The sequence below is a fragment of the Coloeus monedula genome (assembly GCF_965178545.1).
Source record: "Coloeus monedula genome assembly, chromosome: Z".
In the NCBI taxonomy this organism is placed as follows: domain Eukaryota; kingdom Metazoa; phylum Chordata; class Aves; order Passeriformes; family Corvidae; genus Coloeus; species Coloeus monedula.
The window spans coordinates 51269833-51291377 of record NC_138822.1 but is presented as its reverse complement, the minus strand read 5'-3'; the positions used below and the strand labels follow the sequence as shown (position 1 = coordinate 51291377).

The following is a 21545-nucleotide window of genomic DNA, read 5'->3' as shown; positions in this document are numbered from 1 at the left end:
GTTTTCTGTTAATAAAAAGACAAGTGAAAATAACCTGTTTTGGGGATAACTATTTGTAAATTTCTGGATAAATTAACTGTTTTCTGGATAAATAACTGTTTGGTGATCTAGCTCCTGTGGAGGCACTTCTTTTGGAGTCCTACATGAACCTTACTCTGAGCCTTTTGACCAAACTTCTTCAACTATCTTGGCACTTAAAGATGGCTCCTGCTGTATGTAAATGCCCTGTAGAATAATTTTCTGCCTTTTTCTATTATGAGCAGACAATTAAAGTGTTGTTAACCTTATCTCTCTCTTCTCACACAAGAGTTCCAAGCGAGAGTGGAAGCCTCTGGAAGACCACAGCTGCACAGATGTACCATGGCTGCTCTTATTCATCCTTTTCTGCATAGGAATGGTGAGTAAAACTCAGAGGATTTTGTAAATGTTACATAGTTGAAGACTTTGCATTCATAAGAAAGGAATTTTAAAACCCATCAGTAACTTAATCACTGGAAAAGGTCAGGATATATTTGCATGGGAACCATCAGCTGTAGAAGAAATGGGTAGTATGTACATATCAAAGGCCTTTGGTAGGGATCCGTAATTCATTGTTTATGCCAGTTCTTGCTCCAGCTTCTCATCCCCTGAAACTGCAGTTTCAGTGATAAATGATTTTCAGCTTGGTGAATTACCACTTGACTCATGTTCCTTAAGGGGCTCTGCATGTCCCAGAAATGATAGCTGGGAGTCTGGTAAACTGTGAATCCCTGTAAACTTCTTGTGAGAAGCAATGTTTCTGGCTATCAGAGAGTTGACTTTTTGTTTATTTGTTAATTTATTTATTTTTATTGAATGCTTAGTAGAAGCAGCTGTTGTTAACAACCATATTACTAATGATAAGATCTTTCTTTCAAAGTTTTAACAGTTCTGTCCTCTGTGATGAAACCATCACCTTTCTCAAGTCAGCCTCACAACACTCTACACTTTTTATTACTAGATCAAACCTCCAAGAGTTACAGATTAATGAAAACTAGAAGTACACCTCCTTCCATCTTGTTTCGTTTCATGGACCTATGTCTGCTACTCTTCTTAAACAGAAAACGTCCATTGCTGTTTTCTACTGCTGTGTTGCAAGCAGTTGTCCTTAGAGGCGTTTGGGACTTACGTGCTCTCAGCTTTCTTTTCTGCTGTACCTCGGTCTCTGGTGTTTGGAATAATTCCACTGAAAAATTTCTTCTACCTTCCCTAGGGTGTTTTTCAATGGTTGGACTTCAAATGCAAAAATTATAATGATTATTTAAAATCAGTGTCACTGTAATATGAATATCTTAAAATTGCAAAAAGCACAGTGCTTCCTGAAACAAGTATCTCTCTTGTGTGTTTGGTTTTTTTCTGGTTTTGCTGATGTTCCCTGATTATTCAGTTACACTTACCTGTTCGCCCAGTTATAAATTAGTTTTCTGTGCATGAGTGTCCCAAATTTTGCTGTCTAATCGATATAATATACAGAGCAATCAACCAACTTGGTCACATAATTGGTGCTGTAGGAGACTTCACTTGTAGGGCAAACCACCCACATTTTCACTGTTCCATGCCAACTTCATTACCTGTTGCCATCATTTCATCTGATCCTTCCACTGCCATCTTTTGCTCCATGCATTTGCTTCAGCTGTTTGTTCTGCTTCCACTTCTCACATCTTAGCCTGCCTCACATGTGAAAACAGTTTCTTGGTGGTAGTGGAGTGAGCTGATTGTTCATTTCTCCCTGTCAGTGGTTTGATAATGAAGCTTTTGGGCCAGTCTCTTGTTTGCACAATCACTGCCTTGATCTTGATTTTGCTTGTGAAATATCTCTGAAAGTTCACAGCAAGACTTGCTTACTTAGGGTATTTTCTGCATTACATGATCTGAGCCATCTTGCTTTGCATCTGTTTCTTTCCTGCATTTAAAACCTGCATCTTAAACCGTAGTGGCCTTGACCTGGTCACTTGCTTTAAGAGGATTTCCTTAAAAGAAACTTGTGTTAGATAGGCCTGTTCATTCTATCTCATCATTGAAAGCACTTAATTTATAGGAAAGAAAAAAATCGGAAAGGAAGAAAATCTGGATTGTGTGGAAGATTCTCTAAGATACATAGCAATCCTTGACATCTCTGCTTGTAGCTCTCCTTCACTGCCTGCCCTTGCTCACTTGCTGACTTCTGCTTCATGCCCGCTTGCTGAAAATATGACTCTCATAAAAACCACATACAAGGGTCTTAACTATGGTTGTATAATATGCAGTATTAGATGTCTGAATCCTCTTTTAGCTTGCATTTAATTTTATTATTGCACAACAGTTCTCTGTGATGATCCTTGTCTTTCCTTTTCCAGTCTGAAAGAATTTTTAGACAATCTCTGCTTAGAAATAAATTAATAAAACCAACTTTTCCCATCTGGCAAACAGAGTATTGCTAAACTGTGGGGTTTTTTTATTCCTCCAGGGTTTTATCTGTGGCTTTTCAATAGCTACAGGAGCAGCTGCAAGACTGCTTTCAGGATATGACAGTTATGGAAATATTTGTGGACAGAAAAATGTTAAGGTGGAGGGAATAGTCAACAGTGGTCTGGACCTCACACACAAGAAGTAAGTATGCGATACAATTTTTGCATTCTGTAAACCAGGAAAGGCAAAACCTTTCTTCCTTTGAGAGTGGTTTTAAATAAAGTGGGAAAAGGGGTATGCTAACTCATTCCTGCTTGACCTTTGACACTTTTCTCACTTAGAGGACAACAGTCTTTTGTAACAACCGGCAACATTAGACTATGTATTGGCAGATACGCAATATGAATACAGCTAAGACATCGAGGAATTACTTTTTCTCAGTATCCATTTCATGTAGAATATTGTATTAGGCTGCTGAAAAGTCTTGTTTGTTAGAGTTTTAGGTCTTAGATTTGGGAGCAAGCCTTTGATATCCGTGTAAAAATGGTTTGCTTTTGATCTTGTATGCTCGGTTTCTGCCACTAGGTGTAGGGGGAGATTAAGTGTGCCTGGCACCTTAGAATAAGACTTCAAAACTTAAACTGTAGGCAGAATATATGTAAGTGACTTGTGGGAAAAATGCACAAAACTTTAGAGGCACACGCAGCTTTGATTAAGCAGTGTCCTGTTTAAAACTTGTACTTAAAGTTCAGGTACTTCCTATCGGTTATACAGAAAGACTTTATATTGCTGTAGTAGTACTGGAGCAGTGGCAAGAATTCTGCACTGACAGGTTAAAAACCTGAATATCTCTTGAGGTGTGTCTGTCAGTAAGTGCTCAGAGGGCTTCTGCACAACTTGGGTGACTTAAGGAAGTAAACTGTTTAGCTTAGTACGGTGTGGTATTAACTGACAAAAAAAATGTTTCTTTCACTGTTGATTACTTCAAGTAACTAAAAAGTTATTAATTTCTGAGTATGAAAGCCTTTTCCTTCACACTTTCAGACCAACAGAAAATTTGATGATTTTCTTAAATTATTTTGGAAGCATACTTTCCTGAGATCTGGTTCTATTCTAAAGACTTCCAAATATGTAATTTAAGATTTAATGTAGATAGATTATTGTTGGTTACCAGAAATATTTGAGATAAATAAAATGTCTGGAACTTTTTACAGCTCTCTTGTGTCAGAAGAATAATTTCTTGATATAATGCCATCTTTCAAGAAGGTTGAAAGGCTTAAAACTTATGCAGCATAATTTTCCTATCTTTTTACATAAACATTTTCTCGCTTCCTAAACCCATTTGTATTCAGTACAGAGTTATGATTCTAATGTTCTGAGAAAAAAAGCAAATTTTAAAAATCATAATTTTAAGTTTACCTTTAGAAAGAAATGGTGTCTGAGCTCATGTGAAGGTAGAGAAATTCAGACACCTTATTGAAATGTAATAATTAATATTGTGATAGTTGTTTACATCTGACATAAGTCAGACCACCATGTGGGGAAACCTCTACCACTAAGTGATTTCCTCTTGTAAATGCAAGCTCAAAAGACAGCAGAAAAAAAGAGAGACTGTTTTTAACACAGCTAATTGACAGAGCCTGTTGTTTGTCAAGAGTCTTAATGAGGTTCAAAAGAATTACGTTTTTCTAACAAAGATGTCATGGCTTGAGGCATGATCTAAGCAAATTAATAGATACATATTTGAGATATAATCATCTCTATTTGGTTAAGAAAAACATTCTGCTAAGGCACATTATTCTTTAACTATTCACATGAAGTGCCTGGTATAGTCCAGGGTGTTCAGTTTTGGAAGAGATTGGTTCTTATGCAAGTGAGTGATCCTTCCTTCTCTCACAGCCCATAGTTTCTTCTGAAAATTTGCCAAGCACATTTAAAAAGCTATCTGCTTTGCATCTGTCTCTAGCAGATGGAGTTCCTACAGTGTCTGAGGTGGAGTTCATGGGAGTATTTAATACTATTTTTACAGGGGCACTTTGCAGACAGACTGTAAAAATAAACTCTTCTTCCTGTCTGTACATTTCAGTTTGTGTAGAGAAAGAAAAGACTTCTAAGCTCCACAAATGGGGCTCTGGAAACATGAAGTTAATTCTCATTGCATTTTGCTTGCAGGGTAATTCCATTTTCGTTTCCCAGTCCAAGGGCTGAAAAGCTAAATCATCTGTAAAAATAACATTTTCTTCCTTGTATATGACAGCAACCCATAGGCACTGTCACGTGGAAGTGAAATTGATGTGGTCTGTGTGGATATGGAAATCTAGGTGGTAAGAATGAAAAGCAGAGTTCTTACAGGGTTATGATTTGCTCTGTGTACATCAGATTTGCTGAAACCAGTGAGCTGAAATGTTGGGAAGGAGGATTTTACAACCTGGTCTCATGAACAAAGACTGGGTCAGGAATCTTTTTATTTTTACAAGAAACCACAACACACTTAAATAGTCTGTGCTCTAGAGTCAGACATAGGATTATACTCTAGATCTGGCAGGGAATTCTAATCAAACCTGTCTGCTTCAAGTAAGCTCCTTGCTTTACAAGTTCTGGTAGTTACAAGGGGTTAAAGAAATGACCTTTTTATTTGCAAATAAATGATGACCATGGCAGCCAAGTATAAGTCCCTGAAGTGCTAATTCAGTCTGGTTTTTGATCACCCATGTTATTTGGACAGAATTCAGTTCGTGCTGTCTGCTCAAGTAGAAGGAGATGTGCATATGATGCTATGGAGGACAGTTAGGGTGGCATTCTCACTGAATACATGCCGTTGACCCCAGGAAATGATTGGAAATGCTTAGGTAGTGGGAAAACCCAGGGATGGTTTGCAGCATCTACAGAGAGTATTTGGTTGAGTGAAACTGTATATGCCCCAATGTTAAAGACGTTTTTGACACTAGACTCTCACCTCCATTAGATGGCACAGATCAGTTATGATATCTGGTAGCTTGATCTATATGCCTTGGAAAAAGAGAACTTGAATGAGGAAATACCTGGGGAATTATTTCCCTTGCAATCTAAGTTCCCTGTCCCTTACGTGGCAGCCTGGACCAACAGCACTGTTAGGGCCTGGAGTGGTCTTTCTTTTCATTGTTTTGCTGTTGTGTTACCAGGTGGTTGCCATGTGGTCATCTTCACACCCTCTTAGGTTGGTTTTTGTGGGGGTTTTGCTTGGTTCTGTACTTCATGTTGTAATATGAGCATTACAGTTCCTATACCATGCCCTATGGGCTGTACACTCTAGCTGTTAATTTTTAGGTAATATTTAAGATGCTAGCTTTGTCTATTCTAAGAGTTATTAATGTTCAAATTAGCTCTTGGCTTCACCTTATTTCTCTACAGCTACCTGAAAGGAGGCTGTAGATGGGGGAATCAACTTCTTCTCCCAGGTTACAAGTGACAGGATGAGAGGAAATGGTCTCACACTGTGCAAGGGGAGGTTTAGATTGGACATTATGACAAATTCTTTTTGCCAAAAAGGTTATCAAGCCTCGGGAAGTGGTTGAGTCACCATTCCTGGAGGTATTTAAAAGATGTGTAGATGTGGTGCTTAGGGACATGGTTTAGTGGTGGACTCGGCAGTGCTGCATTTACAGTTAGAGTAGATGATGTGAAGGGTCTTTTCCAATGAAAATGATTCTGTCATTCTAAATCTACCTTCTTTTAGTTTAAAGCCATTACCCTTTGTCCTTTCACTATCTGCCTGTGTGAAAAGTCACTTTCTGTCTTTTACAGAAGCCCCCTACAAGTACTGGAAAGCTGCCAAAAGGTGTCTTTACAGCCTTGCCTTCTCCAGGCTGAACAGGCTTATCTCTAAGCCTGTCTTCATATGCTCCAGTCCTCTCATCATTTTCATGGGTCTCCTCTGCACTTGCTATAAGGGGTTCATGTCTTTCCTGTACTGGGCATCCCAGAGCTGGGTGCAGTATACGAGGTGGGGGACACTCCTGAGGGCAGAGTAAAACTTGCCTTGCTAGTTACGCTTCTTTTTATGAGGCCCTGGATACAGTTGGCTTTCTGGGCTGCAGGTGTACATTGCTGGGTCATGTCCAATTTTTCATGCACCAGTACCTCCAGGTCCTTCTCTGCAGGGCTGATACTTTATAAAGATGCATAAACGTGCATATATTGTATGTCTACTATATTGACTTCCAAATAGCAAACATTTTCATTTGCAGTGTTGCAGCATCTCTAACAATATGATTACTTTGTTTACATCAATCTTTGTACTGCTGAAATAAGTTGTTTCCTTATTAGAAAATTAGTCTATTGCTGATTGTAAATAACTGGAATTGCAGCACAAAGCATGTAGTGACATTCTTCTAGAGAGAAACAAAACCTGTTCTGTGGTGACACAGTATGAAATTTTCTGCAGTAAAACCACTTGTTTTCTACAAGTAAGCTTTATAAACAAAAAAATTAACTTTTCTTCTGTAATGCTGGTGCCTAGCATTTTGGCTCTTGTTCTAGCTGCTAGAAAGTAAAAAAAAAAATCTTACTTGTGTCTTCCTAGGCCACAGATTGAAGCCACAGATTTGATAGCCTGGAGTTTTCTGTGCACCTCCCTTACTGCTGTCAGAACAGTCTCCATACTATACAATGCAGTGTTGGAATTACATGTGTCTGTTTAAGGCTATGCCCACACTTCTGTCAAAACTGCACATGACACTATAATTGCATTGTATTTCTCAACTTCCAGGTTTGAGTTAAAATTGTAGCATTTATTTTACAAAATATTCTGGCAATTAAAATGATAGCTTGACCCTTGAATTGAAACCACTGTGGAAGTGGGCTGAGTTCTAGCTTGCTAATGGTGACATTCCTGATTTGGTTTCCTTAGGGAAATTCAGAGGACCCTCCTGCCCAGGAAATGGAGTCCAGTCCTACAGTTCCCAGAACCCAGGGTCTTTGCCTGGGCTGAGGGATGTGGATGGAGAGTCTCATATGGGACATTGACACAGCTGGTTACAGACTGGCAGTGACAAGGTGCTGCCTTCAACAGTGGCACTCACAAGAACAGTCAGCCATGTCCTCTCCTCCTCATGGGATGACAGTGGCAGAAGGTCCCTAGTGTAGGCACAGGCATGATGCTTTCCAGGTTCGGAAGCTCTAATACATTTGTGGATTCTCTGAGTACCAGCACAGCACCTCTGCCCCTTATCCACCTCATGGGTTCCCCCTACTCAGCAGCTGATCCAGTTTGGTGCTGACTGTCAAACACTCACACACTCATTCCACAGGCATCACAGACCCACAGTTTCCCCAAAATAATACCACAGACCTTCTGCCCACCCAACACTTCTCACTCAGAGCTCCCTACTCACCATCTGATACAGCTTGGAGTTTGCTACTGAGTTGTACCAGGAGCAGGACTCAGTGATCCTTGTGGGTCTCTTCCAAATCAGGATTGTCTATGATTCTCTAATTTGCATAGATCTGTTCTGGGGAAGGTACAACAGCCAGCACCACAAGGGCTGTGACCACCTATGCTGAGTCTATCACCTCTGCTTTTCTTTTGTGGGCACACATTGTTCCCACCCCAGCAGCTCATTGCCAAGACCCCTTGCTGCTACTGGCACTGAGACCCCACTCACTTTGGTAGCTGACACCACAGTCCTGGGGCAGCCAAACCCCTGGTCTGCTTCCAGTTGCTGGCACTTAAAACTCTCACACCCATGTCAGTCCCCCCAGTAGCTGGCACTTAATCCCTGCAGCTCTTGCAGCATCCATGCACATGGGATAGAATTAGGCAAAGAGAGTTAAAAGCTTCAGCAATAGGACAAGACAGACTGCAGTGATGAGGTGCTGAGATCAGATAATGTACTGTACTGACCAACATCAACTATTCCCTTTTACACCCCTTTCTGTCTGCTACCCTGTCCTATGCACATTCCCTCAGCAGCTGGCACTGTGTCACTGACCCCTCTGACATTCTGTGCTTAGGAGTTTGCATCCCTATCAATCACAAAGTCCTTGTCTGCAGTTTTTTGATAGCCCATCAATTAGTGTGATGGACTGTTTCTATTAACATTAAGTGGACAACTTTTATGTCTGAGTGTCTCCCTCCTTTTCCTTATCTCAGTTTGGCAAGGTCTTCAGTCAGATAGTCTTACTGAAAAATCGTAATTTTCATAATCCACATATCCTTACAAATTAGTGAGACTGACCAGGTTTGTTCCCATCCTAGCCTCCCTTGCCATTATCAATCAGATTTGACTCTGTAGGTTCTTGTTTGTAGCTCCTTTGACCAAATACCCTCAAAGGAGTAGACACTCTTTCTATGTGCCGTTATTGTATGGGATAACAACTGGAGGAACTTCAATTAAAACAGCTATTGTATGTCTTGGTATAAACTCAAGAGTATTTTCTTTGAAATAAGGATAACTGTGGCTTATTGCTTGCATGCAGTTACTTTAACTGTGTCTGCAGGACAGAATTTTCATGTTTACACTTGTTTCTCAGACTTCAGTGAACATAGACCCTAGTTTATGAAGTCCTGAGATGCGTAGTGTGTAATAAGTAAAAAAGAAATGGAGGTGGATGATTTCACTGAGATGTCGACAAAGAAAGGAATGTTTTAAGAATGCAAGTAATCTATTACCATGTTACAGTTGATTTAGATGACATGAGTTTTGAGGGACTTTCAAGGAAGACTGTACTATGTAGTAATCGTTCTTGAACTGACACTGGGTAATAGAACAGTAGACAGCAATTAGCATATAGACAGAAGGTGTCCAGGCAGGAGCTAAATGCTTTCTAGGAGCAGAAGGGATTTTTACTGGTTACAGAATGAATTCCCATCATGAGGACTGTAAAAATAGAAATGGCATTTTATGTGGCAGATTGCTGGTGTTTTCCTATATGTTAGGTAATATGAAGAGAATATTTCAATGCATAGTATATCCCAAAACAGTAGGAATTTAAGATTTGGTCAACTTTTGAAGAGAAAAGCATCTGTGTTATACCAGTGGAAGTTTTGTAGGGTTAGTGTTTCTCATAAAGTGTATATAGCCAGGAGATGTTAGTTAAGAATCTATAATATGTACATCATGCATTGAATTTTTAAATGACACTCATTGTGGAAAGTTAGCAAAGAGAATCTCTTTAAAAATACTGCACTTAAACATTAGATAATTCTACTTGAAATATCCAAAGGATTTTTATTTCTAACTAAATACTGAAGTAATCTGTTCTGTCATGGCATGGAAAATCAATCTAAACTAAAAAGCTGTTCTTAATTACTGGTATTATGTGTATTCATTAATATAGTCATGGACCTTTTCCTTTTTGCATCATAAGAGTGACTTTATTTGGTTTGTTGGGTGTTTTTGGAAAAAATTTGGCAATCTCGAACTCAAGTTTAAGGTTGGAGTAAAGGTTTGTGAATGTTTGGATTCATATCTGTGAGGAGGCATGGTAGGACTACTGCTGGTTTTCTGGGTAGCACCATTTGAATGGACTTGAATCAGGTAGAGTTAAACACCCATTCTGTGTGATCCAAAGGTAGATAAATACCCATACATTTGTTGTGCATATATTGAGTACATAAATTCTTTTGATCCACGGAGTTATAATAATATCAAATTTCCTGTGTTTCTGGGTAGACTGAATCACTCAGTCTTGACTGAATCCCATAGTTTGAAATTTTTTTCAGTGTAATTGTTAATTAAAATAAAATTAATTTACCTTTTTTCCTTCCCTAGGTATGTATTCTTCTTGGATCCATGCAACATTGATCTAGTACATCAGAAGATTAAGTCTATTGCCTTGTGTGTATCAGCTTGCCCAAGGACAGAACTGAAAACTCTGGCTGATGTACAGAAATTTGCAGAAACTAATGGTATGAAAAAAATAGGTTTGTTTTTGTTCATATTTTCATAGGATCTAAAAAAGACTCATGCATTAGCTGAGCTAAAAATTATTTATGTATTAAGAAATATGAATAGAAATAATGAGTTCTTTTCATTAAGCTGAAACATTACTGTATCTTACAGCATCGTAGTATTCCATCATGTCTTGGGCAGTTTGGAAAGCTTGTTTTTAAAACAGGAGTACAAAGTGTAACAAGCATTTGAAGGAATGTCTGACTATATGATGTGTTTTCAGCTACGAAGGAAATATTCGGACATTGCTGCTTAGCAGTAGTGCTGTTGAAATGCTCTCATGTACATGGGGTTAGTGAGAGCTGTGATACTGTTTAATGGCACTCGAGGCACAGAGTATGGCTGTGTGTGTGGAAATACCACTGCTTTCCTTCAGTGCTACAGTGCGGTTCCTGATTGGTTTGGTTTTGTTTTCCTATGCTTTTCTTTAAAAAATAAGTGTAAAGGAAACTAATTGCATTAACAAGGAAATATTATACCTTGTCTTCCTTAAGAGCAGTACTTTTTCTCAATAGAAGTAGTAGTAGTATTGACATAACTAGCTCAGTTCCTATTTTAGCAGTCTTTGGAATAAAATGTATGAGAAGTAACCAACCTTTGGACATACAAAAGAAAGTAAAGAAAAAAAACTCAGTTTGAGGAAATTTCAGCATTTTTTAGCTATTCAAGTGGGAACATCTTCCTAATGGGTGGGAACAGTCCTAAAGTTATCTTTTAAAATGATGCAGTAATATTTCTTAGCAAGGTTCTTGACTAAAAATGAGTCAGTCTGGATGACCCAGTTCAAAGCAGTGGAACTGATTACTTTCCATAAAAGAAACTGAAATGTTTATTTCTGTACTAGCATTAGGTTATATGAGTACTTCTTGTTTGAAAGCAGAGTGAGTTGATGTGGCCCTGGGACGCTGCTAGTGCCCTTGGTCTCCCACTGCACTGTTTCTGCACATCTGGGTGTCTGATATCTGAATCAGGAAGCTGAATTGCTATGGGGCATCACAGCTTTCACAGAGCCGCACAAACAGCTTCCTTGTGTGATCTGTGCACCATTGTCAATTACAAGTGAAAATAGTCAATATCTAAAGGTGCACTCTTTACTCCTTCTCTGAGCATGCTGTGTTTTCTTAGCTAATGCAGGCCAGTTCTTTGTTAGTATGAAGTGAAGGTCATTTGTAGTGGAGTTTAAGTACCTCTTGAAGTATTGGAATTCAGCCGTGTCTTCCTTATCACCAACATTGCTTCTATGTTTATAAGTTAAATCTCTTACTAATTGTGCCTGAAATATATTCAGTATAACTATCTCTTAAAGTACAACAAAAACCACTCTTCCCAAAACATGCTATGCTATGTCTTGTCCTCATGATTCTTTAAGTGTATTTTCCTTAGAGCTTTAGATTTTAAAACATAAAGATAATTTTTTTTTTTTTAAATAATATGACAGGCAATTTTTTCAGTTTCCAGAAGCTTGGTCAAAAGTATGAAACCTGGTGCTGGAGCAAAACAAAATCACTAATAAATTCAATTCCTAATTTTCCTTATATGATATTTGGCTTATCAAAAACAGGTATTACACTAAACTGAGCTTTCCTTTTATAAATGAAGTCTATGCATGAAATCACTCTGTTCAGAGAAATATTCTCATCCTCATGGTTATATTTCTGCTTAAATGTTCACCAACCTATGGAAGTTCCAAAAAATTATGTTTTGCAGCAAATGAACAGCTTAATTGTTGATTATCTTAACAGTTGCATATATATATATAGTAAAAGTTCAAGTGTGATTCAGCCTTTTTATAGAGCAACAACAGTGAATTAGTACCAAAACTATAGTGGTCAGTAAGCAGAATAATTTTTCTGAGATCCACTTTGTAAATATGTTAAGTGGATTTAAATTAATTCATACTAGGATTAGGTTTGGCAGTTTATTTTGAGTGACCATTGACTCCACTGTAAAAATAATAATAATGAAATCTAAGGACCTTGAACATGACTGTATATAGAGCTTAATGTCAATTTTTGTGTTTGTGATGATATACAATTAAGAATAGAGAGTTCAGCTGTCAATTTCTGAAGAAGGAGGGCAAGTTGTGTTTGATTTTGTAATAATCAGTACTGAATTTTCTCAGGCTCACAACTTCTAAGATTTAAAAAGAAAAACCTAATGGTTTAATTATATAGGTAAAGAATGCAGTCAACTCTTAATTTTGCTCTGTTGAGCCTTTCTGAAAGCTTTAACCCTTCCCACATTCTGAAAATAGCAATTATCTGGACACAGACTATGTAGGTTGTTCCATGTGCTTTTGTAGAGTTGGCCATTTTCACCTAGCTCATATGCCATCCCTGATATCGCCTCACTTGTCCATGCACCTTGAAATTCTTTAAAAAATTACTGCTTAAGAACCCTTCCTCAACCCAAAGAAATCACCTGCTGTCCCTCAGTTGCCCATCAAGAGGTAGTGTGGTAAGTTCAAATAAATGTGTTTTTTAATACAAACAGCTTTATCAAGAGCTGTAACATATAAAACATACTAAAACATATTTATATTTACTAGTGATGATATCTAAACCGTATATGATTTTCCAGCTAGCCTAGCATTTATGGTATTTTTACTAAAGTGAGACAGGCACTTGATTGCCTCAACACAACAGGACAGAGCTGCCAATCCCAAAGATTCAGAACGCTTATGGCAGAGCTCATATTTATTGTGCAGTTCTGCAAGCGAGATTATAAATAAGCATTTGGGGCAGGGAAAATGCTTGCTTGAGGCAAGAAGACCATTTCGTGACAAAGCAGCGTTTTAGCTTTCTGAATCAGTAATGATGCACTTACTCTTCTGCTGTAATTTGGAAAAAGGAGCTGATTTTGTGAATAGCATGGCACCATTTCAGGGCAGTAACTTCGCTCCCACCCCTACCCTCACTTGCCCTCTCCCAGTCAGGTCTTACATTTTCAGTACCTTCCCCTCAAGGAAGAGAAGAAGCCCACCCCTTACAAAGCCAGGCTGATTTTAACAAAATAAAAAAGCATGTACATTTAATCTGTTCACAAGAATTGACACCCAGAAAACTGGAACCAGTTGGGACCTTTTACAAGAGGAGGAAAAAGGGAAAGAGAAAGCTGGGCACTTGACCACTCAGACCTTTGACCTATACAGAAATGCAAGCTGTAAAATACAGGAATATTCTGGTGCAACTCCTGGAAGTGACACAGGATGGTTGCCGTGTTACCTGAGAAATGCTGTAATGCTGTTCTCAAACAGCCATGCTAGTATTTGAGTTTGTAGAGCAATCGACGGGACACAACTGGGAATGTTATATGTTTTGAACTGACTGCTTTTGCTCTCCCCAATCTTTTCTCACGCAGTATAACACCTCAGGCACAGAATGCTTGTGATTCAATGTTTTTGTTGGTCTTGGCCCTTAAAAAATGATGTATTTTGAGCAGTGTGACTGAAAGCTGTTTTTCCCAGAAACTCAATTGATGCTTCAAAACTTAATGTCCGTGAAATACTGCAGTGATGTTTTCAAGGACTTGCCAAAGCATTTTGGAATATCCTTGAAGATACAATTCATCTATGACTGTGCCAAATGAATAATGAAATGTCATTATTAAAGAGAAACACTAGACAGGTGGCTGTAATTTCTGTTGTGTTTAATTCAGTAATAACTACAGTGTCTGCTCAGTGTGGGAACTACTATTCCTGTTCATTGTGTAAATAATTGGATGCATATTTAGGAACCTAAAATGAAATTTTTGTTTTGCAGCACATTGGCAGACATCTCTGTTGTCAGAATTCTGTAGCTAGACCAGACTAGTTGTGATCTGGGTGGACATAGAGCCAGAGGGAATGCTTCATTAAGTTTGCTATAGAGACTGTCCCGAAAGAGATCAATAAAGGAAATCAGTCTGGCTAAGTGAGAGCATGTGATATCTCTGAGCTGTTAGAAGGAACCACGGGAGAAACAAAAACGATTTTTCTTTTGTCTGAAGATAATGACATCTTCATGTGTAGTAGTCAAAGTACATCTTTGCAGTTCCTGTTGGCACTTGCCTTAGAAATAGCTCTTACATGGTTCACTGCGAGCTTCTGACATTTTTTATCTGCTCTTGTTCCCCCTGCCTTTGTTTTCAGTGAAAATATGCTGATTAATCCTTTGCTTACGATTTTCTTGAAGTATGTTGTACTGTGTTAGTTACAGGAATCTTATGCTTAACGCAATTCTGCACCCATAGGTCTTTGGAAATCTGTGATGTTAATTTTGAGTGTCGTTTTTTTTTTTTATTGACTAGAGTAAAAATACATTATGAGCAGTTTTGAGATACAGTCATCCACTGCTACTCTATCTTGTTACCAGAACTGTCCATCAGGTTTGTGTAGTATTGGAAATGTATCCTCTAGTTAGAATGAGTGTTTCCTCAACAGAAAGTGGCAGCACGTGGAGTCCTCCAGTAATGCTGTGTTGTGTTATTGATTACATTAATAAACAATTTGGAAAGGGGAAGAAACAGCGAGGTTATAAATCTTGTTGTGACTACTGAATTATTTAGAATTATATGGAGGAAAAAAACCCTGCTATCAATTGCAGTGGAATAAAATGTCAAATCAAAAGGAGTGCCCCCAGAATGAAGGAGTGGGAAATTATTGTTATGCATATAGTGCTTTAATTTTAAATCGTTATTGGTACTTGGGGAAGAGATTGTGTAAATACCGAGGATCACAAGAGGATGAAGTTGGAGGCAGAGCATTGTCCGAAAGAGTAATGTTTATGAATTATGAAGAGGGACTGCATTTTGTGTAAACTCATGCTTTGTTGGCATCATAAAGGCTGTGTTCTGCTCTTTTCTTGACAATTTTTTTTAAACTTATACACAAACACACACGTATGTATGTACTCAGTATGTATTCACATACTGTATGTATATACATACTGAGAAGGGAAGCAAGGATTATTGTAATAAGAGGACCAGTGATTTCCTCTGTCTGTAAAGAGAAAACTTTCAGGAAGAATAAGGTCATTAAAAGCAGGAATATCTTAGAGAAGGTTGAAAAATTATTATTCCTTTATCTCATAACCTGAGTAATGTGAAACTAGAGATCAAAAATGAAATCGCTAAGCTTCAAAGAGATTTTTCTGCACACAAGTTATAGTTAATTTACAAAACTTACTGCCATGAGAATATTTTAAATACAAAAAATAAACTCTTAGGATAGTACTGTTTGGATATTGTGTTAGTGCTGAAGAATATCCTTAAGTTCTAAGTGGTGCAGAGCTAAAGATTCGGTAGGAGAAACATCTGCTACTTGACTAAATGGATTCTTAATTTGGTTCCAGAGTAGCTGGTTTTATTTAGCACCGGAAGAAATACGAGTGGAGGAATAGGTAGATTAATATTTGTATTAAACTCTGTACTGTTAATAAGAATGGGAGAAAGTGAAGACTATTGTCTTTTTTTTTTTAATTACAACTCAAAATACACACATATATATATATAAATTCTGAATCTAGGAATTTTTTTACATACTCTTAGTTGTAACAGCATGTTTTTGGTCTTCAATTCTAGAGACTTTTGAAGATGTAACTAGTGGGATTTTTGATGTATCTTTCTTGGAATATTCTTGCAGGCACTGGAGACTCCTTACTTTCATTTCAGTCCTATATATATGTATAAAAGCAACTGTAATTTCTCCTGCCCTTTGATGCTCATTGCTTTAAAGGAGTGGTGGCATGTCTCTCTGCAACAACTGGAAGTATAGATATATATAAACCTTGCTGTTCTTTCTTGAAAACCCACACTGTGCTTCTGGAAGGCACCAGTGGGTAGATCTAGAGTATGAAGCTTTCTTTTTTCACTGAGGATAGCTCTGTCATATTAATCTGAGAAGTCCTGACAGCAAGGTGGTCTGTCCTATGCCTTTTTGCTCATCTCAAGGCATCCCTATTTAGCTAGGGCCCAGAAATCAGATTTAGGTGTCAAGGTTCAGCTCTGTCCTTTTTTGGTCTTCTGGCTCTATTCCTGCACATTTGCAAAAGGCATAGCTGCAATGTTTAGCTATGTTTGTGCAATCCTCTAGTACTTCCACTTTATATGATACTTTAGACCACATTAAAATCTATGGCTAAGAAGTAGAGTTCTTGTTTTCTCAGTCATTTCCAGCTCTGATGCTAATCTATGCATAACTAAATGCTACTTCATTCCTAAATGAAGCATCATATGTGTGTGCTCTTGGAAAGGTTTTGTTGTTCTAAAATAGGTAAATAGGAAATTTATACAATCCTAAGCTTTTGTGCTTAATGCTTCTGTTCTGAATAGAATTACTTCCTATAGTTGTAGATGGGTTGTAATTACTATTGTCAAACCTAGCAGTCAAAGAATAAAGTAAGTCTGGTCAACATAATGTGGTTTCATGGTAATCTGAACCTTTTTCCATTTGACAGGAGTTCATGAAGAGAGGTTCATGTTATTACTTGCCATAGGCGTGCTTTTTCTGGGGTCATGCAACATTGTTCTCTTTACTGACAGAACTCAGCCAAGGATTGTAACTACCACCTTTTGTGGAAGTAGTGTTTGGCATCCTGCCAGTTCTGTGGGTTTGGGCTCTTGAATTTGCAGCAGCCAGATATATGAGACACTGTTTTAAGCTCTCACTTTTCTACGCTGTGTTGCTAGTCCATAATATGCTAAGGCAATACCCAATTATTGGAAGTGTACCAAGTTGTCTCATTGCATGAAGCTTTGAATGGGTAGTGTGGTTCAGATTAACACTTTAGAGCTGATCGAGTTTGACAGATAGATTTCAGCCAGGTTCTGGGGTGAGAAATGTAGGAAAGTGTTAAGAATTTTATCCTTGTGACAGTCTGGGAGCCTCGTGCTTCCTGAACACCAGTGAACTGCAGCTCTGTCAGTGTCAATAACATACTCTAGCCTTTATTGCATGGGTTGGTGAAGCATAATCATCTATGAGTCATGTATTCACAATGTTAACTAAGTTTTAATTGGTGAACTTAGTCATAAAATACACAGAACTCAAGAGGAAGTAGGACTGGGCTGAAAGTCCAGAGATGAGGAGTTGTGATTTAAACAGTCTCATTGCTGCTAACGTTTCCACACATTTCTGTGTCTGTGAGTTTTATTCCTGTGTCAGAGAACTTCATGAACTAATAGGATGTTATGTGTGAAGGAGACAATGAAATAAGATACTAAGGTTTTGAGCTATAATCTCTGCTTTGTCATATGGCCTTTTAGAAGTCAGTTATCAGTCACTATAGAATATACTGAGTTGGGGGGACCCACCATGAAGTCCACCTTCTGGCCCTGTGCAAGATACCCCAAAAATCACACCGTGTACGTGAGTGTATTGTCCAAACACTTCTTGAACTCTGTTAGGCTTATGCTGTAACCACTGCCCTGGGGAGCCTGTTCCAGTGCCCAATCACCTCTGAAAAGGTGAAGAACCTTTTCATAATATGCAACCTAAATCTCTCCTGACACAACTTCAGGCCATTTGCTCAGGTCCTGTCACTGGTAACCACAGAGAAGTGCCTGCCTCTCCTTTTCCCCTCACAAGGAAGTTGCAGGCTCCCCTCAGTCTTGTCCAGGCTGAATCAACCAAGTGACCTCATCCATTCCTCACACAGCTTCTCCTCAAGTTCCTTCATCATCTTTGGTGCCCTCCTTTGGATGCTCTTCAAGAGCTTAATATCTTTCTCATATTGTGGCACCCAAAACTGCCCCCAGCACTCGAGGTGAGGCTGCCCTATTACCGCAGGCCTGGGCCCTAGGGTATATCACCGTGTCCCGCCGCCGTAGGGAGGAGGAGGAGAGAAGATCCAGCAGGCAGGAATTGTGCAGCAAGATTGCCTTATTTAATTATTTTACAAACTCTTTTATAGACTTTTTTCTTCATAGTCTAATTGGACAAAGGATCAGCCACCCCTTGGGGTTGATTGGCTAAAATCCTAAAACATCCATTGTCAAAATATTTTTCTACTATACCATAAACAAGACTTTTCAAGGTTGCAGGTTGCTTGGTTGTTTACATTCTCTGCTACCTCTTCTGTGAGAGAGAAAAGTCTCTCACGGACTTAGAAAATAGCAAGAAAATCCTCGCTAACAGCATTTTTGTATCTACACTGCCCCAGTGCAGAGCAGAGCAGGACAATCCCCTCCCTTGCCCAGCTGGTGATGCTGTGCCTCATACACCCCAGGACAAGGTTGGCCCTCCTGGCTGCCAGGGCACTGCTGGCTGATATTCAATTTGCCCTTGACCAGGACCCCCGGGTCTGTTTCCACAGCACTGTTCTCCAGGGTCTTATTCCCCGGTCTGTCCATGCATCCAGGGTTGCCCTGTCCCAGGTGCAGAATCCAGCACTTGTCTTTCTTAAACTTCATACAGGTGGTGATTACCCAGCCCTCTCAGGCCTCTCTGCAGGGCCTCTGCCTTTGAGAGTGTGAATGGCTCCTCCCAATTTTGTATCATCAAACTTACTGTGGACCTCAGTCTTGTGTCCAAGTTGTTTATGAAGATGTTGAACAGCAAAGGGGCTCAGCTGGAGGCCCGTGGAATCCCACCAGTGACAGGTCACCAGTCTCATGTCACCCCATTCACTGTAACCCTTTGTGCTCAACCCCTGAGCCAGCTTCTCACCCACCACAGGATGTCTTTATCCAGCTGTGGGCTGGACATTTTCTCCAGAAATTTGAAAAATATTACATCAATTGGCTTCCCTTGATCAGCTAGGTGGTTTACCCTGTCCTAGAAGAAAGTCATGTGGGACAAGAAGGACTTTCCTCTCATGAAGCTGGTTGTGATGATGGCTGTGGTGTCATGCATGCTAAGAAAGCATTAAACACATCACGTATGTCATGCCACATTTGTGCACAATACACACACCATGTCAGACTCAGAATGGAGGTTCATATAAATTACTTCATCAAAACTGTGGTTTGTAGTCTCTCAGGCTGTGCTTTGCCGTGTGTGTGAGAAGGGGTATGTGGAGCTGCTTGGAGCTCTTTGTAGCTTAAACAAAACATACTCCTAAACTTCTAAGGTGATTGTGCTGCTCCTGATACTGAAGCTATCCGTGTTGTCTCTGCATAGTTCTGTATTTTTCTGCTTAAATCCTTGACTCTGAATATGAGTCCATGTTTCTATATCTGAAAGTCCTTGTTTTAGCTGCTGTTAGTAAGTGTTGATAGATGGGTAGACCCTGCTGAGCTCTCAGAATGGAGTCCAAAACCCCTGGTATGCTTTCCACTACTATAAGTCAGGGAATATAAATGTCATTGGTGTCCTCTGTGGACTGCTCCTCTTACTGGATGACTTAGGAAATCCTACCATTTCTCAAGCTGTTAACTCTTGATAGTAATGCTGCTTTAGCAGGGGTTTGTTTGTTGGTTTACAGTACAGCAAATACAGGAAGGAAAGCTGTACTGGAGCTCTGGTCTCTAGAAGTATTTTTATCTAACCACCTTTGGTTAGTTTGGACCTTCCTGTTTATTGTACTGTTGTGGAAAGCAGGGCATTATGCCTTTTGTGCACTGTGTCTTCTGAGCACACAAGACTTGCAATAATTTGCCTTCTCATTTAGAAAGAATCTTTGAAGTCAAAGTTACGGCTTTCTACAGCATCTTTATATATAAATTTGGGCTAAATATAGCTATTTTCTATGAATGCCAGAGATAATGGCTGTTTAGCTCCTTACTAATCCAAGCCTAGGCAAAAGAGAAGGAAGATTTAGAAAAGAAGTTCCTACAGCTAGGTTGGAAGTTTGTCTCTTGAGATACTTTGCTCCAGTTATGGCTCCAATACGTTCTAATGGCTGGAGCAGTTCTATTCCTTGAAAAGACACCATGGAACAGAAGCCATGGTATGTCTCCATGACACCACTTTGTGTGTAAAACCACCAAATACAGAATCGTGGGACCAAAGTGTGCACACACAGGTCGGGCACACTACTATGTGCTCACCAGTAGCCCTAAAACAAACATGTTGGGATCTGAAATGCAATCCTTGTAGGACAGTTTGATGTCATTTGCCTAAGGGCTTCTCCAGAAGAAATATGTGCATTCCTGTAGGAAGCAAAAGATGTATTATTTCAATGATCTTTTAGTTTGTTTTCTGTGTTCTGCACATACTGGTTTTGAAACATTTATGAGTGATAATAATTTAGGAATAAAAGTAGTGGCTTTGGTAAACTAATTATCTCAGCAAGGTAGATGACTCGAATGTTTCCTTAGAAAATGAAAACTTCTATTTAATGATGCACACGGACTCTTTTGTTAAGAAATCAGTTTTAAATTTAATGTAAAGTGACGTTATTCAAGCACGCGTTTGAGTTCTAAAACTCTCCTACACAGTATTAGAGAAGTTGGAAGGTTCAAAATATAAATATTTATGGGAATAATTAGAGTTTCTGCCTAGTTATATGGGACAAAAGGACTAATGATCTTATGGGCATTATTTTGGCTTTGGGACTGGTAGTTTCTTTAAATACAGGGTGGTTAATACCCTTTGTTTGACAAACTCCAGGAAAATATTTCTGTGCTTGGCTGTAACTCTAAAGAAGCGTGCCGTGTGAGGTAGACAGCTGGAGGGCAAAGATCCAGAGTAGCCCAAAAGCAGTTCCCAGGCAAGAGATGGTAGTGGCAGCCTGAGTTGTCAGGCATGACAGGAGGGAGCATACTGTTGGCTTCCAGAGGGACCTGTCAAGGTGTCTCAAGTTTCCTCTACAGCCAGAAGTGTACTGGGTTACCCTGCAGGTCTTACTTGAATGGCTTGTGACCTGTATTCAGATCAGGGTCTGGTATTTGATTTTGCTTCGTTTATGTTTGTGATCCAAACAGGTCTTCAGATACACATTTGTACAAAGAGTTTCCTTTCCTCTCCGTAGCAAATCCTACCCTTTTTCTCTCCTGCCTGAACTGCTAGCAGTCGAAATGGAGCATGGGCATCCACATATCAGTCCTGTCCCTCTGGCTTGTTTAGATGTGGGGGCCGTTGCATAAGAGACTTAAACTGTAGTTCACAGTGGTCACTTGGCAGAATGGCCAAGCTGACCCCAAACATTGTGTGTCATGAATCTGTATACACTTGTCCACATAACACACATCCCACTTCTTCTCATAGAACTCCTTGTTCTCACCATAGAATCATAACCAGGGAATTATTTAGGCTGGAAAGCACCCTTAAGATCATCAAGTCCATCAGTA

General features: G+C 39.2%; 1 protein-coding gene across 1 annotated transcript in view; it reads left to right on the top strand.

Moving 5' to 3' along the window:
* Window positions 1-200: 200 nt before the first annotated feature.
* SLC44A1 (solute carrier family 44 member 1) overlaps window positions 201-21545 on the top strand; it is a gene marked incomplete at both ends in the record, with an annotated part of 48228 nt that continues 26883 nt past the window's right edge. Inside the window, 4 exons of the mRNA XM_082301680.1 lie at window positions 201-212; window positions 308-397; window positions 2465-2607; window positions 10158-10294. Coding sequence (XP_082157806.1) covers window positions 201-212; window positions 308-397; window positions 2465-2607; window positions 10158-10294 — 382 coding nt within the window. The remainder of the gene's footprint in view (window positions 213-307; window positions 398-2464; window positions 2608-10157; window positions 10295-21545) is intronic.